Source organism: Ips typographus, linkage group LG4 (assembly GCF_016097725.1).
Source record: "Ips typographus isolate SLU linkage group LG4, UJ_Ityp_2.0, whole genome shotgun sequence".
Taxonomy (NCBI): domain Eukaryota; kingdom Metazoa; phylum Arthropoda; class Insecta; order Coleoptera; family Curculionidae; genus Ips; species Ips typographus.
The window spans coordinates 10,286,273-10,300,685 of record NC_138425.1 but is presented as its reverse complement, the minus strand read 5'-3'; the positions used below and the strand labels follow the sequence as shown (position 1 = coordinate 10,300,685).

The 14,413-nt window shown below is 31.6% G+C and overlaps 4 protein-coding genes and 1 non-coding gene across 5 annotated transcripts; 2 read left to right on the top strand and 3 right to left on the bottom strand.

The window, feature by feature from the left end:
- The first annotated feature begins 132 nt into the window (after positions 1-132).
- LOC145727735 (uncharacterized) lies at positions 133-1,205 on the top strand. Its single transcript, XM_081977551.1, has one exon. It carries the CDS (start codon positions 174-176, stop codon positions 948-950), a length of 777 nt encoding a protein of 258 aa, XP_081833677.1. The 5' UTR covers positions 133-173; the 3' UTR covers positions 951-1,205.
- A 1,409-nt stretch (positions 1,206-2,614) lies between these two features.
- On the bottom strand, positions 2,615-3,881 carry LOC145728249 (uncharacterized). Its single transcript, XM_081978327.1, has 6 exons — positions 3,753-3,881; positions 3,658-3,699; positions 3,455-3,606; positions 3,217-3,398; positions 2,955-3,163; positions 2,615-2,902 (listed from the first exon to the last, which is right to left on the bottom strand). The coding sequence occupies exons 1-6, from the start codon at positions 3,807-3,809 to the stop codon at positions 2,702-2,704; spliced, it is 843 nt and encodes a 280-aa protein (XP_081834453.1). The 5' UTR covers positions 3,810-3,881; the 3' UTR covers positions 2,615-2,701.
- Positions 3,882-4,901: 1,020 nt separating this feature from the next.
- Positions 4,902-6,688, top strand: LOC145728149 (uncharacterized). Its single transcript, XM_081978174.1, has 3 exons — positions 4,902-5,384; positions 5,439-5,659; positions 5,719-6,688. The coding sequence occupies exons 1-3, from the start codon at positions 5,267-5,269 to the stop codon at positions 5,830-5,832; spliced, it is 453 nt and encodes a 150-aa protein (XP_081834300.1). The 5' UTR covers positions 4,902-5,266; the 3' UTR covers positions 5,833-6,688.
- TRNAG-GCC (transfer RNA glycine (anticodon GCC)) lies at positions 6,623-6,693 on the bottom strand. The gene has a single exon. It is a non-coding gene; the product is annotated as a tRNA-Gly (tRNA).
- A 965-nt stretch (positions 6,694-7,658) lies between these two features.
- On the bottom strand, positions 7,659-10,950 carry LOC145728148 (uncharacterized). Its single transcript, XM_081978173.1, has 2 exons — positions 10,493-10,950; positions 7,659-8,986 (listed from the first exon to the last, which is right to left on the bottom strand). Exons 1-2 carry the CDS (start codon positions 10,725-10,727, stop codon positions 8,754-8,756), a joined length of 468 nt encoding a protein of 155 aa, XP_081834299.1. The 5' UTR covers positions 10,728-10,950; the 3' UTR covers positions 7,659-8,753.
- Between the last annotated feature and the right edge of the window lie 3,463 nt (positions 10,951-14,413).

The window sequence follows — 14,413 nt, the reverse complement described above, 5'->3', positions numbered from 1 at the left end:
TCATGGTTACTGTGCAGTAATTGCTTGTTGCTCCACTTATTTCTATTCACTTGTGGAGTGGTCAAATTTTGAATAAAACAATTACTGCACTTTTTATAATCACTTTTCTCCGGTATATATTCAGAGCGATTGGGTGCTAAATCCACAGTCTTCGGTTGTTCTTCATCAAAGCAATGTGGCTGCCGACATTTTTATTACTTGTAGTTGCTACTACTGTGATTAGTGATGACACTAAAAGTGAATTTAAAAAGTCGTTTTCGAGAAATTGCGACACCGGCTACTCGCTAACCTGCCTGAAATTGGATATTGTTTCCTGGGTTGAAAAACTCAATGAAGAGGAAAACTACAGTCTACTTCCTGGAGTGTCTATAGTGCGTGAAAATGTGACATCCCGAAATGCTAATACGGCTGATATAGTGGCGGACCTTGCTCGAGAATTCCCTAATGATCCTGAAGCCCGTTTAGACATGTTCCTAATGAAAAAAGTATCCAAATTCTTCGACAGTCATTCCATTAAACTTAAACTGTGGAGTGAAAATGGAATTGATGGAGCTTCAGCTCGTAAAGGAGGCGGCGGTGGTTATGGGGGCGGCGGTGGCAAGAAAGGAGACGGAGGCGGTATGGGCTACCTGTTGGCGGCTGCAGCTATGATGAAGGGTACACTGATGGCTATCGCAATGGGAGCTCTAGCAGCTTTAGCAGGAAAAGCTTTGATGGCTGCATTAATGTCTTTGGTATTGTCTGCATTGGCTGCTTTGAAAGGAGGCGGCGGTGGAGGCGGCAAAACCACCTACGAAGTAGTGGCCAAACCTGTTTATACCTCATCACATTCCCATTCTGTTGCACATGAAGACTATGGAGGTGGCGGCGGCCATTCTGGTTATGGAAGGAGTTTTGAGAACAAACCTTTACCTTTGGGGTTGCAACCTGGTTATAAACCGGGTAATTAACTGAAATAACTTGTTAACTTATTTATTTGTTAATTTGTAAGAAAAAAAAAACGTAATTTGTTACTATATGTTGAGTTTTATTTAATATTCTATGAACAAGTCTGAATTGTGAAAAAATAAATTCAAGTGCTACAAGGATATACAATCCCTAACTTGTGGGGTTGGAAACTAAGTCAATTAACTTGAATTTACTAATAACTTTAATGCACATTATTGATAATTTATTTATTACTTGATTAAAAATTAGATGTTGGTTATGTTTGAGTTTCATTTAACACACAGTTAAGGCAAATATGTATTTCCAGTTTCATGAGCCCGGGTGATACAATATTTCAAAATTATATTTTATTCCCCTTGTTTTTCCTAAAGATAGTAATATCTTACATACTTAACAGCAAATAAGAAGCAATAAAATTCTAGATAAAATTTAACATTTTTGTAACACAAAAGATAATATCGCTGGTGCATTTCGATAGGCTACGAGAAATGAAATTTTTTGGTAAAACTTATTGATTTTTTTAAATATTGAATTAGTATATGCTAGTACTTGTAGACACATATTTATTTTAATTTCTCTCCAATCAATTTTGCTGAATTTTTTTTTTAAATAAAAAATTTTAAAATGCTTTTTCTGCGTTTTTAGTTTACTTATAAATATGCCCCTTTGCTATGCATTGGAACCATTTTAAAGCAAAAAAAATATTAAAAATATATATATAAACAATCTTTATTTTCGATAGAAAAAAGGCTATCGACCACTTGGTCTTTCTGCCTATGTTTACAGTGGGATGTTTTTATGGTTTTAGTATACATGTTAACTTATTTCTAATTATTTACAATTTATTTACAAAAAAAAAAATCTTAGTTAAAGTGTTCTAGTAGGGTGGCAGTGGGAAAGAGGTAACGGGATTGTCTGGTTTGTCTTGTTATGCACAGTGGGTTTATTATTGTCCAGTTGTTTGGATTATTCTTCCATTTGTTCTGTAGTTGTATAAGTCTGTCTGTTATTTTGGTCATGTTTGTACGTTCGTAGAGAAGTTGGTTGGATGGGTTGTGTAGTGGGTTTTCTGGGTGTCTTATTTTGGTTATTAGTCTTAGAGCAATCTGTTCCGTAGTCTGAGTATATCTTTTAGTTTTGTCAGTAGCGTTTTCTAAGTAAGTGTCCGTAGTCTAGAACTGGTCTACAGATGGATTTGTATATTTGTGTGGCGGTTTTCGTGCTAATACCTTTGTTTTTGTAAAATTTTGACAAAAAATGGCATTTTTCGAATTTTCGGTTTAAAAATTTGCCAAAAATGCAATTTTTACCAAAACTGTCATTTTTTGTATTTTTGAAACATTGTAACTTTCTTACTTGATTTCCAATCAACTTCGTTTGGTTATTATAGCGCTAAACTTAAACACCTTCATTTATTTCACGTTTAATTGAACTAGATATAAAATTATCAAATAGGTACTTGACGCGACATCTAGCTCCAACAAAGCCATATTTTAAAATGTTGATACAAATGCTCCAAATAGGCATTCTACCATGTCGTGCAAGTCATATAGAGAAATCACATTTTACCTAGACCAGTTACCCACAGATGGCAACGGTACCCGTAACGGACATCAATTTATATTACCTGTACCAATGCACTTAAAAAATCAGTAACAACAAAACGTCAATACTACAAGTTTTATTTCTTAATGGTAATAAATTAAATAAATACAACAACAAACATATTCAGACTGTAAATTAAAAAAATGACTTATTTTCTTTGCTGTGAGTACGCCAACTCCTGACTGTACTTCACCTTTTCTTCTTCAGTATTAAAAGACCTGGAGTAAGGGTACTGGCTTGAAGGAACTCCATATGAGGTGGCTGGAGGTCCGTAAGAGTTTGATGGTGGACCGTACTGCGGTTGAAGTTGGGGAATTACGCTAATAGTAGCTTCAGGAGCATGTTGTGCCTGTATTTAATTTTTTTAAAAATTGTTTTATTCAGTAAAAACTACTGCTTACAGCTGTTTGTCCTTTTCCACCCATGAACATTTGAACCAAAAGGATGGCAGACAAAATGAAGGCAATTTTTCCTATGATAAGGGCTGCACCAGCCATGAGCGCAATTTTTCCCATAAACAGTGGTGCTAAACCAGCAACAGCAGCTCCAATTCCCATCATGCTCATTGACATTCCTCCTTTGCGTTTGTTATTGCCCATTCTCTTGCGACCTTTTTTAGAGTTGTTGTTATGTCACATTCTTCATTTTGTTAGTGAAACTCACCTTCTTCTAAAGCTCTTCCAATTTCTTCACTACTGGGTAATTTAACTTTCAAAGTTCTGTCAGCAAAGAATCTTGCAGTTGCATTGCCAATTAGTCCCAACAGTGATCCGTGATTCGACTTTACTTCCTGAATTTCTTGGTTGAGTTGTTTACCAGATCGATAGCTGGCTAAGTTGCCATCACTACAATTTTTCAAATAAACTATGATGTTTTTGGTGTTATTTTAAAATGTAGATACCTTAAAAGAGACACTCCAGGTAGAATTTCAATGTCAGGTTTCAAGGATAGGTCATCAAGGGACCTCAGTAAACGTTCACTGGCACAATTAGCTATTCCTTGAGAGTCAGACTGGAAAGCACATTTATCCAAGTCCTTAATAAAGTCGGAGTCCTGAGAAATATCCGTTTTAATAAAACTCATTTCATTCTGTCAAGTACTTACCGTATTGATCTCGTTGGTTTCCACTTGATTATTCAGTGGCACCTAAAACCAAAAATTTATAAACTGTTTCACAATATATTTTTTAAACCACTCACTCCACGTGTAAAAGATGACAGTAAGACAGCAGCAAGCACCAAATTGAAGTTAGACATTTTCACAAATGGATTACCGAACCCTTGCTTGAAGCACTAAACACAGACTCCCTGTCCTTGTATTGAACAATAATATTTATACGTACTTAGCCCCTCTTCAAATTGAAGACCCGAAAAAATAAAGGGAGGAGTACACATTGTATGTAAAGTGACACCTACCCATCCATTAAACAAAGTGACCCAGTGAAATTAAAAGTAAAATATTTACTTAAAGACCAAAAACCAGCCGGAACAAACATAACTGTATTGTTTAATTACACAAGATATTATTTGGTTAAATTTCACTTGCGCTTCGGTATTGTCAACTGGACAAATAATACAGGTTGGCTCCAAATTCTAGTTCACGCTTTGTCTGAAATAAGAACACTGAATTTTTGCATTTTTTACCACGGTATCCTGTGCCGATTGTTTGCCAAAACAATATCTTAAACCTACTTTAATGTATTGTCTTAATTACTGATTCATCAGTATTGAACGTAAGCTATTAATCACCTTTTTATAAAATTCAACAATAATTCTCCCTGTATATCCTTCACATAGTGTTAATGAAAATTTTCAAGGCTGTAAGGTAAAGAAAGTGTGAAGTAAATAGATAATCATGTTTGGATAAACAATTTAAAAATTAGTATTGCGGAAATGGAGTTTTATTTATAAAAGTTTGTTGTGAAATGTATATGCTAATAAGTTACTTGAAATTACTCCACATTTTAACAAACGAAAGTACAAGTGTTTGTAGTATTATTGCTCTAATTAGTAATTTCTCAACATCGTTAGGATGACAAGTTTCACTTTATTTTCTTAAATTTTCTCTTGACACCTTTATTAAAAACTGTGAAACCATTTACAAATTTTATACTCTAATATTGTGAAATTTTCTAATCACTTATATAACTGTCAAAATAAAAATCAATCATCTTTTGATTGAGGAATTTACTATCTAAAACTAAATCATCCAAGTTTAAATTTAATACCACAAGGCAAACAAACTAGTATTATTATACAAATATTTTAATCGATTAATATAATACCTTTTACAGTAAAACAACACGGTTTTTCTTGAATTTGTGCAAAAATCATTGTCATTAACATGAAAATTGCTGCCTGTCAAGTGGATAAGCAGTCTTTCGTAAAATTCGCCTGAAGCTATTTTCCGCTACTACTCAGTGAGCTATAATTTTTCTATTTCATTTTGTTAGTAAATGACGTATTAGAATAGCTGTATATTTCCATGTAAGGGCCGTATTTCAGTGGGATTTACACTTGTAAAGTTTGTTAGAACCGCTAAGTTTGGTTAACATAATTTGTATAATATACGAAACTGCACGAAAATGAGTAAAACATTTTTAGTAAGTCGTCAGTAGGATTGAGGAAATGCAATAAATAATTTTAGTAAGGTCCTGGGTGTCTAGTAGTCCAGTAGGGCATAAAAGAACTAGCAAAAACTGTTTTTTTCTGTCATGAAGTGCAGTCGGTTTGTTTACCTTTTTGCCGTTATGGCATTAGGATTACTGCCCTTAGCAACTGGTTTCCTATATCTTGCCAACAATGATCAGAATCTCACTCTAGCAAAATCAGGTTTGATTGTCCACTGATGTTTTTTTAACTAGTTTAATAAATCAATTGTGATAGATTCTGCTGTGGAGGCCAGAAAACCCAAGAAAAACTACAACTACTTGATAGGATTGGTTTTTGGAGCTTTATTGTGCAAATTGGTGCTGTTTCCAGTGGCTGTTAAAGCAATGGCTGTTATGTCCAGTGTTTCGGTGCTACTTAGTGCTTTGGGATTGATTATTTCTTCTATAGTAGGATATGCAAAGGTGGCCAGTCAAGATAAGCCCCGGGAAGAGTTGGTAAGTATTCGATATTAGAAGTTTATTACGGTACTAAGTATTTAATACTGGTTTTTTAGATAAAAGTTCTTCACGTAAATAATCCAGGATGGGGAAAAGCTGATTTAGAGTTGCCTAAAGGATACATTCCACCAGAACCCATAGATTTTGAGAATGAAGTTTCAACCGAATGATACAGCCTAAAAAATCACATTAATGACAAATTAGAACCTCTTTATTACTTTTAAGTAAGGAAATGCTTATGAGGTTTCAAAATCAAAGTTTTTTTGTAAGCTGAACTTTTTAATTACTCGTATTATAGTCATATATGAGTAAATTTGTAATTTTTAAATCTAAGAACACATTTATTATATTTTATTAACGTCACAGTATACAGATATGATAATTTCAAAATTGTACATAAGAAACCTCTGGTAAGAAGAGAGAACCATTAGAAAATAATGAGGTAGACAAACATGGCAACATACTTTCTGATGTGACATTTGATCACGTGATCATTTCATCATATAGAGTGGTTGGTGTTTTGTGACTAACTGTCCAATTACGTCACATCCGCTTCGGCTGAATGACGCATGTCACTTTTTCGCCATCTTTGTTGCTCGTCGATTTCTAATGGTTTCTCTCTTCTTATTATAGATTTCCTATACGCCTGCATAATTTTTATGTTTTATAAGAATATTAGCATATTTATAGACATGTATTTGACACTGCCAAATTTACTATCCCAGTTTTTGGTGAAATTTTAGAGTTGGTTTATTTAAGTTTTAATATTAGTTTAATAGCACAAATATTTTTAAAGCAATAGTAACTTGTGTTTAATCTTTTTATTTGTATAAGTAAGGTCTAATTCTGGTCTAAAATCGTATTTTTGACGTATTTATTTTAATTCGTCTGTTTGCGGGAAGTGATTATAAATTAGTGTTTTATTTTACAATAAAAAAGGTTGTTTTTAAAAAAAGTAATTGCATCGGCCGGGAATCGAACCCGGGCCGCCCGCGTGGCAGGCGAGCATTCTACCACTGAACCACCGATGCTTATTTTAAACCCGCAGTTTAACCGCGTTTGCGGAAAAATCTGACCTTAAATTAAGAACTGGAGCTTTGCTAGGTTAAAGTACTGGTTATATTTTTAGCTTGTTTAAGAAGTAATTATTACTTAAAAGTCGAAAAAATTAAATAACATATACTAAACATATGCCTAGCATATGCTTAAGTGGTGTAAAAATGCCATATATGGTGATGGGGTGGAGGAAACCTGTATTTGTACTAGAAATGCTTGTCCCAAACTTGATTCCCTTATAGGGCAGGTGCAAATGATGTAATTCCACCATATAGTGGAATTATATTTCTTTTGAATATATGCCCAGCAAGCATCATGGTATAATATAATTTGGTTCAAAACGTTCGCTAAAACTAACATCAATCAGTCATTTACATGTACAGCATTTGTAACTTTCAGAACAGAGGGTGGTTTGTGATTGTTCAAAAAAAGCAGCCTTCAGCTGGCTGCTTCACAAACAAATCACAAACCACAAACCAGTGTTGCTATTTACGCAAACGTACATGGAAACTTATAGTAAATCAAAAAAATCGTCATTAGTAGTAAAAACTATCTTCAAGACGTCAAAAATATATCTTTTAAGGTTATTTTGACCCCAAACTATGTGGAAGTATTTTTATAAAAAGTTTTAGAAGAAACGTTGTCTAGTAAAGGATCTCTGCTATCGAGAATTGAGAAACAAAATTGTAATGATAATTTACTTAGGTATACTATTTTAGTCTTATCTTGTGTTAGATTGCTTTATAAAACTACAACTACATAAAAAACAAATTATTAAAATATTAAACAGTGAAAAGAAGAGAGTAATATAGTTGCAGGACAGGAGTTTTACAGATCATATTTTATATATTAAGTCAGTATTAGAACGTGCTTCAAAAATGGGGTTATTTTTTTGTAAATAGAAGATTATCAAAGTTAAAAAAAAAATAGAAACAAATGCTTACTTTTAACTGTAATATATTTCTTCATAACTTAATAAGTCCGAATTTGTTTTAGACAGATACTTATACATGATATGATAAATCGAGTAAGTCGTACAAGGAGACTTGTGCTAAACCTCAATGCTGCTTAAAAATCCTTTATACAATACAAATTACAATAAACAAAGATTTTTAAAAGTGAAACAGTGCATTAACTTTATCAGAATCTTTAGTTTTAATTTGGTATTATCAGAGATCAACCTAACATCAAGGAAGCATGTAATTTAAATCTGACGAGTTTAACAGACATTGAATCTACATAAATACGTAAAAGAGTCGTTTGTTTTATATTTTCATTTTACATTGTTTGCAACGGTTAACTAATTGGACCGTGGATAATATCATAGAAGCAATCATATAAAATACCAACCGTGAATATTAAAGAGAAGACGCACGTGCCTCTAGTGTAACAAAATAACGTTTGTGGAACGATGGACACAAAGGATTTTTGTAAAATTGCATCCAAACTATTCATTAACACATGACAATCATCATAATTACAAAAATTAGTCTTATAAATAGATATGTACAGTTTTGTCAATAAATTACTTATTTAAATGATAATGTTACGCTTAAACTTGCCATAAGCAATAAAATGGCTTACATCAACTTACTAAATGGTTTACTGTGAACTTAAGAGAGGCTGTTATTTCATTTTTTATAGTCCATTAACTGCGGCTGATAGTGACCATCCGACAAGTCGGCAACAGATGTTATGATTCTAAACTCTCATCAGGTCGAAAACTTTTTATGAATTTAAAAATTACTTTAAAATGTAAAACTTATTTTTTTTTTAATTTTGTATTAATTTTAGATTGCCTTGCGGCGATAGTAATAATACGTTTTCCAACAACATATCAAACACCTGACATCATTCTACGGAATCGAATCTATTCTCAGGAAATGATCTGAATTTCACTTAAACCATTGATATTTTAATGCCGTTATGTAGTAATTTTATAAAATAAGTCCACTTTCTTAGCTTGGGCGCTCGCTATAATAAAAATAACATATTTTACCGTTCATCTATAGAACTTATGTTTGTCAGCGTAAAACTAATGATGCCCACTCTTGAGACCCATAACAGCAGCAAACAAAGCAAAGAAGAATCCAGCCAATCCGGTTGCACCTGTCAATAGAATAAGTCCTCCAATCAGCACTGGAATAAGGGTGAAAAATTTCAGTTTGTACGCTATCAGTAGTGGCAGCATGTATTTCTTCATTTTCTTCTTGATACCACCTTTTTTGCCTCGTTCCTCGTTATCATCGTAAGTTAGGTCTGATGTGTCTAAAACAAAAACAATCATAAGTACATATTAGAGTAGTGAAAATGGTGTTTCACTATAAAGTTATTACATTTTATTTCTAAGTTATTAATAGCCTAAATTTAAAATGGATAAATTAACAACAAAGCATTGAAATTGAAATTAAGTGTTAATAATTCAAGCCAGTCTTTTTGAGAATATTTTTGTTTTTGTGTATGTTCTCTGTACAGTTTACACAGATAAAATGGACATTAAATTGTCCGTTTACGGACAATATAACGGAATTCATTCTCCATGTCAAGATGTATATGGATAGACAATACAAAGCACATTTAAAAGCAGCAAAGTACCTCGTTTTCAGTAAAGTATTACCAGGAAGTTGAAAACAGTGACTTGTGCTTAAACCTTTTAACTAAAAATATTCATATTGTTTAAAATGTCTAACCAAACAACAGTAAGTACCATTTAGAGGATTTATGTAAATTTAGTGTCTATATCTTGTAATAATACCAGTATGACTTTGTTGTAAAGGAATCAATCAATTTTAACTCAACAAACATGAAAATGAAGTTGACTGACTAATTATATAAGAACTCAGAACTACAAAAAACACAACTGATTTTTAAACACATTTAAAACTATCAACTGCACTAAAGTATTATAAAACAATTTAAAGCTGCACAGAAAAGCAATCAAAATATAATATCTCGAACAAGAAGCTTTTTCAAACATCATAACGCATGCGTTTAAAATAGATTAAAACATTCGACCCAGATATATTTTCCACTAAAGTGTTTATTTTGTGAATAAAAATCGTCTTTGTAAAACATACTTAACTAATCAAGTGCTACAGAAGTGAGCTTAATGCTCTTTATGGTGCATACCAAACAAGGACAAATTAGCAATTCGCTACTTAACTTATTGACATACCAATTAGCCGATAGTTACTATGTCAAATAAATTACACATATTGATTCCGAATTCCTTAAATGGTTTTTTTATATATACTTGCGGAAGTTTATTTAGTCATTACAGGTAAAATATGGAACAATGTAACAGATTGACCTTGATAGAAATTCTAGAATTTAAAAATTCCTAATCGCCCACATAGTTTCATTTTTTAACACTTTTTTCCCGATATAATTTGTCATAAAAATACTTAGCATAAAACTAACAGTGCTTCCCAACAAATGGCCATCAACCAGCTGCTTCTTGACACAAAAGTCGTTTTTTATGAATATATTTCAACAGCTTTAACGAACACATTAAAGTTCTTAGAATTTGTCAGCTTTATTCGTTTTATGTGAATAATTAAACAAATCTTGGTGTAAAGACCAAAAATTTATCGTTTACAAAAAAGCAAAAAAAATCTTACAATAGTGGAGAGTAACCCCAAAACCTCAATTATCCCTACAACTCTTATCAACTTTCATTTGCATACCAATAGTTGTTTTCTTGAGATTTATTTGACATGTGGAGTAAGTGGGGCATTGGCAAGAATTTAAAAACCTAGTAATTAAAATTGTTACCTGAATCTGGTGATGAAAAAGGGATGTTGGTGTGAACAGACCACGTGGCCACTGTAGGGTACATTGCTAAAGACTTTCTCCAAGATTGAGGCATTAGAGCTGCACCATTTTTCTCCAAATTCTTTATCCTGGTTTGATCATTTTCAGCCAAGTTTTTTCGTTGGGAATCATCGCAACACGTAGACGCACACTTTAATAAACAAATCATCAAAATTAACCAGAATGTTCTGTCCATCTTACACAAAAGGATCCCAAAGACACTACTCAGACCGGTTGAACCATAACTTTTTGGTAAAGGCAATTAACAGAGCTTCAGTTATTTTTAAGTTTGTCCGGCGTAGTAGGTACCACTACCAAGAAGTCTTTAACAGTAATGCCAACTTGACGCACTCTGACTTTGGAACGTATTTTGCCTTGCCATTTGCCGCTTTACATTGAACTGTTTTAGGTTTAATGTTTGGTATTATCCACGTTTACGCTTGAATTCGTTTAGGACAAATTGATAGAAGCGTATAATTTTTGCGGTACTGCTGTGGCAGTTTTTTTTGTTAATGTGCTCAATTTGTGTTTGATTTATGGTTTGGGTTATTGTTGATCTGATGTCGATTTCAATAGGACGATTTAATGGACCACTTGTCATAGAGTTCAGGTTTTAGGGTTGGTTAGACAAAACTACTTTCTATTTTACGTAAAGAAAAAACTATTTTTATTTCAGTAAACTACTATTTATATAATGTTAATAGTATTATTATGCAAGCAATAGTAAATGAAATCAAATGAACCAAAACAGTCTTCTCCAACTTTTGACACTTTTCTCACACTTCTAATTATTGTAAACAAGTTAACTAAAAACAAGTAGTTATTTATAAAAAATATCACGCAGTGAGGCACTCTATTTGTAGTTCAACACAAAAATTCTCTGACTTGCTATGAATTTAATTAAATAAGAAAATTCTTGAACCATGTAGTCAATTCCAAGCTATTTATTAACTTGTTATAAATTCCTATAGCATTTTAGACGTAATGGAATATCATCTAATATAACTGCAACAGGAAATTAATAATTTCTTATACCATCAAATATAATCGACTGATAAATACCTAAATACTATAGTAGGATAAAATTAAATGACTGAGAGATGCAATTTTTTGAAAACTGGGAAGAACTTTAAGGACTGATGGTAATTAATAGTTACATCTGCACGATATGCACTGTTATAGTAGTTATTAACTGAAATGTTATACCAGTAAAAATTTAAATTTGACTTAATACCAGTACTTGATAATTTGTTGAAGTTAAGGTATTATTGCTGTACAATCCGCATGTTCAAGTGGAATAGTTAAGTAATAATATTTTGAAGAGTCCTTATCACTGAAAATTCAATTGTTCTGATTTATGGTCTAATTAACGTTAAAATCCAATAACTGTATGTACCAATCAGTTTTTCAAACCTAAAACAATAATTATAAATTAACTGTAGCATAATTTTTATTACACTAGAATTCAAACTAGGGGAATTATTTGAGTGAACCATGATGTCTAATAAAATTTGTAACCCTCAATGAATGTATTGAATTTTACCTAAAATATTGTGATCATAAAAACTGTCAATTCCTAATGTCAATTTTGTATGTTCAAAAATTATCTATAATCTATAGTATACAGTCAAAATTGTAAAAGTTTTCGAAACTATCTCTGTATACAATGGTGTTACTGTTATAAGTAGCGTAAAATTAATGTTTAAATAGTGATTATTTCCGATTAAACAATTAGTTCCAAATAATCTTTTATTTCCAGTCAATCAATTTACAATGGTGGAGTTTTTATACCAATTCTAGTATATGCTTTGACTTATTTATAGTCACCAACAAGTCAAGTGAGATTACTAACTAAAATAAATTAGGTATTTAAACAAGATGTGTTGAACCAATTTGAAAAAATTAAATGAATCAGATAATTAATGAATTGATCACATTTTTGTTCACTCTATTAATTACAATCTTGTCTCATTAACATTTCATTGAACTGAATTTTTTGTCAAAGGGTACAGATTGCGAAACAACCAGAAGAATTCGACTTTTGCAGATGCCTTTTGTTAATTTTTTGTATGTGGAACCGGTAGGACGATTAAGTAGAAACTGCTCTAATTAATCTTGACAGCTTATTTATGGAAACTTTCTTTTCGATGTTTTCTTTTACTAGAGAAGTTCTTCATTGTTCTACATTTTCGTATTGTGGATGAGTTAACCAAATGCAAAAATGCATACATATTGTTTCTTCTACTAGATTTTACAGTCTATTTTTGATTAAAAAATTAACCAACGTTTAATAGTAATGAATTAAAAAATATTTTCCTATATGTATACATTATTGTTTAATTTAAAAAAAAATCAATTAAGGAAGTCAGAATAATACCAATTTTTTAAAAGTGTTCAGAGTCATGTTTCACACTATAATGGCCTTATAGAGCAAATTACGACCAGTACAATAATTGTAATAATAGATTGTTACTTATACAACAGTTTTCTGTATTATAGTAACAATTAGAGACTGTTAAAATTATGTGTAATAAGTATATTTTTTAATTCTTTGACATTAACTCCCTCGGTAATGTCAAAGAAAAAAAACAATAAATGTTAATCTAGATACAAATAAATTATTTGATAATATTAACTAATAATAGAAATTTTCTGTCCTAGCTTAGGAATATTTGAAAAAAAACTTTATTTAAGATGTAATTAACGTATAGGTACCATGATATACGTTTATTCTACTTCTCTAGCATGTCGACAAGCTGGTGAACCTAAAATGTACGTTTGATCTACTATGCATAATAATACTAATATCATGATTTTTGACAAACTATCCTTCAGTAAATACCTTAGATTAAATTGTGCGATTTATAAAATAATAATAGAACTAATATATAACTTTATGGTCAACCAAATCATATCTAAATCTCTTGTGGTCCATCACAAAAAAGTTATTTTTGATACAAGAGCTAACAACTCTTAGAACTGTTAGACACATAAATGATATTCATATCAGAAAACAAAACAAAAAAAGAAGAAACTTAATACTTTTTAGAACAACCCATATTTCTTCCACAGTCCAACTTTTTAAGGTGATTGATGCATTAAGCATTGAATTTTGTTATGAATTATATGAGTATTATTTATATTTGATCAATCAAAACAAATACCCATTATCGTATCCAGTCAGATATAACATTAACAGAAGCAGTATTATGCTATCATTTTATGTAATTATCGTTATAACTAATTAAATAGGATGTTCTGATTTTTTGTAATCATTCTCTAATAACAACAAATTTTGTTAGTCATAATGTCAGCACTTTATTTTTTACAGAACCATGAGTAATGTTATATTATGTTACATGTTTTTGAAACCTAATTATAAATTATATTACTTTCAATTATTGTTGGGGTTCAAGAGACCTTAAGATGGTACACAAAATAAAGGCGTTAAACATTGCAGGTTTTGCAAGCAAGTAAATATTTGTGTACCGTTTTGAAGACAACAGACCAACCTGCAAACCGGTTTTCGTTTTATGGATTACAATAATTAAAGTCACTTTTTTAAAACTGCAGATGTTTGCAAGTGAAACCAAAATAATGACTTTCTTTCCATATTAGAATGAGGCTTTCCCAAAAAAAAAAACACTTAAAAATCATTATGTTTTCTGAAAACTGGGTTGTGTAGAAGCATAATGTCCTCATTCACAAGAAAAAGGTAAACAACTAATTGACATTGCCTATCGAGCAGATCGCACGCTAGCAATTATGTTAATTGTGTTCACTTGTTCGGATTTTTCCTGCTGTTTACCTCGTTTTCATTGTATTTCATTAAACTTTCTTTTCGGTGTTACACCGTTTTTCTCTATCACCTAAATCAATGCG

What these genes read in the sequence shown, in the direction of transcription:
- LOC145728149 (XM_081978174.1), top strand. Translation starts at nt 5,267, where the DNA reads ATGAAGTGCAGTCGGTTTGTTTACCTTTTTGCCGTTATGGCATTAGGA. An exon ending in TCTCACTCTAGCAAAATCAG is followed by an intron (nt 5,385 to 5,438) that starts GTTTGATTGTCC and finishes CAATTGTGATAG; the next exon opens with ATTCTGCTGTGGAGGCCAGA. An exon ending in ATAAGCCCCGGGAAGAGTTG is followed by an intron (nt 5,660 to 5,718) that starts GTAAGTATTCGA and finishes CTGGTTTTTTAG; the next exon opens with ATAAAAGTTCTTCACGTAAA.
- LOC145728249 (XM_081978327.1), bottom strand. Translation starts at nt 3,809, where the DNA reads ATGTCTAACTTCAATTTGGTGCTTGCTGCTGTCTTACTGTCATCTTTT. An exon ending in AAACCAACGAGATCAATACG is followed by an intron (nt 3,607 to 3,657) that starts GTAAGTACTTGA and finishes GATATTTCTCAG; the next exon opens with GACTCCGACTTTATTAAGGA. An exon ending in GTGGAAAAGGACAAACAGCT is followed by an intron (nt 2,903 to 2,954) that starts GTAAGCAGTAGT and finishes AATTAAATACAG; the next exon opens with GCACAACATGCTCCTGAAGC.
- LOC145728148 (XM_081978173.1), bottom strand. Translation starts at nt 10,727, where the DNA reads ATGGACAGAACATTCTGGTTAATTTTGATGATTTGTTTATTAAAGTGT. An exon ending in TTTTTCATCACCAGATTCAG is followed by an intron (nt 8,987 to 10,492) that starts GTAACAATTTTA and finishes TTTTTGTTTTAG; the next exon opens with ACACATCAGACCTAACTTAC.
- LOC145727735 (XM_081977551.1), top strand. Translation starts at nt 174, where the DNA reads ATGTGGCTGCCGACATTTTTATTACTTGTAGTTGCTACTACTGTGATT.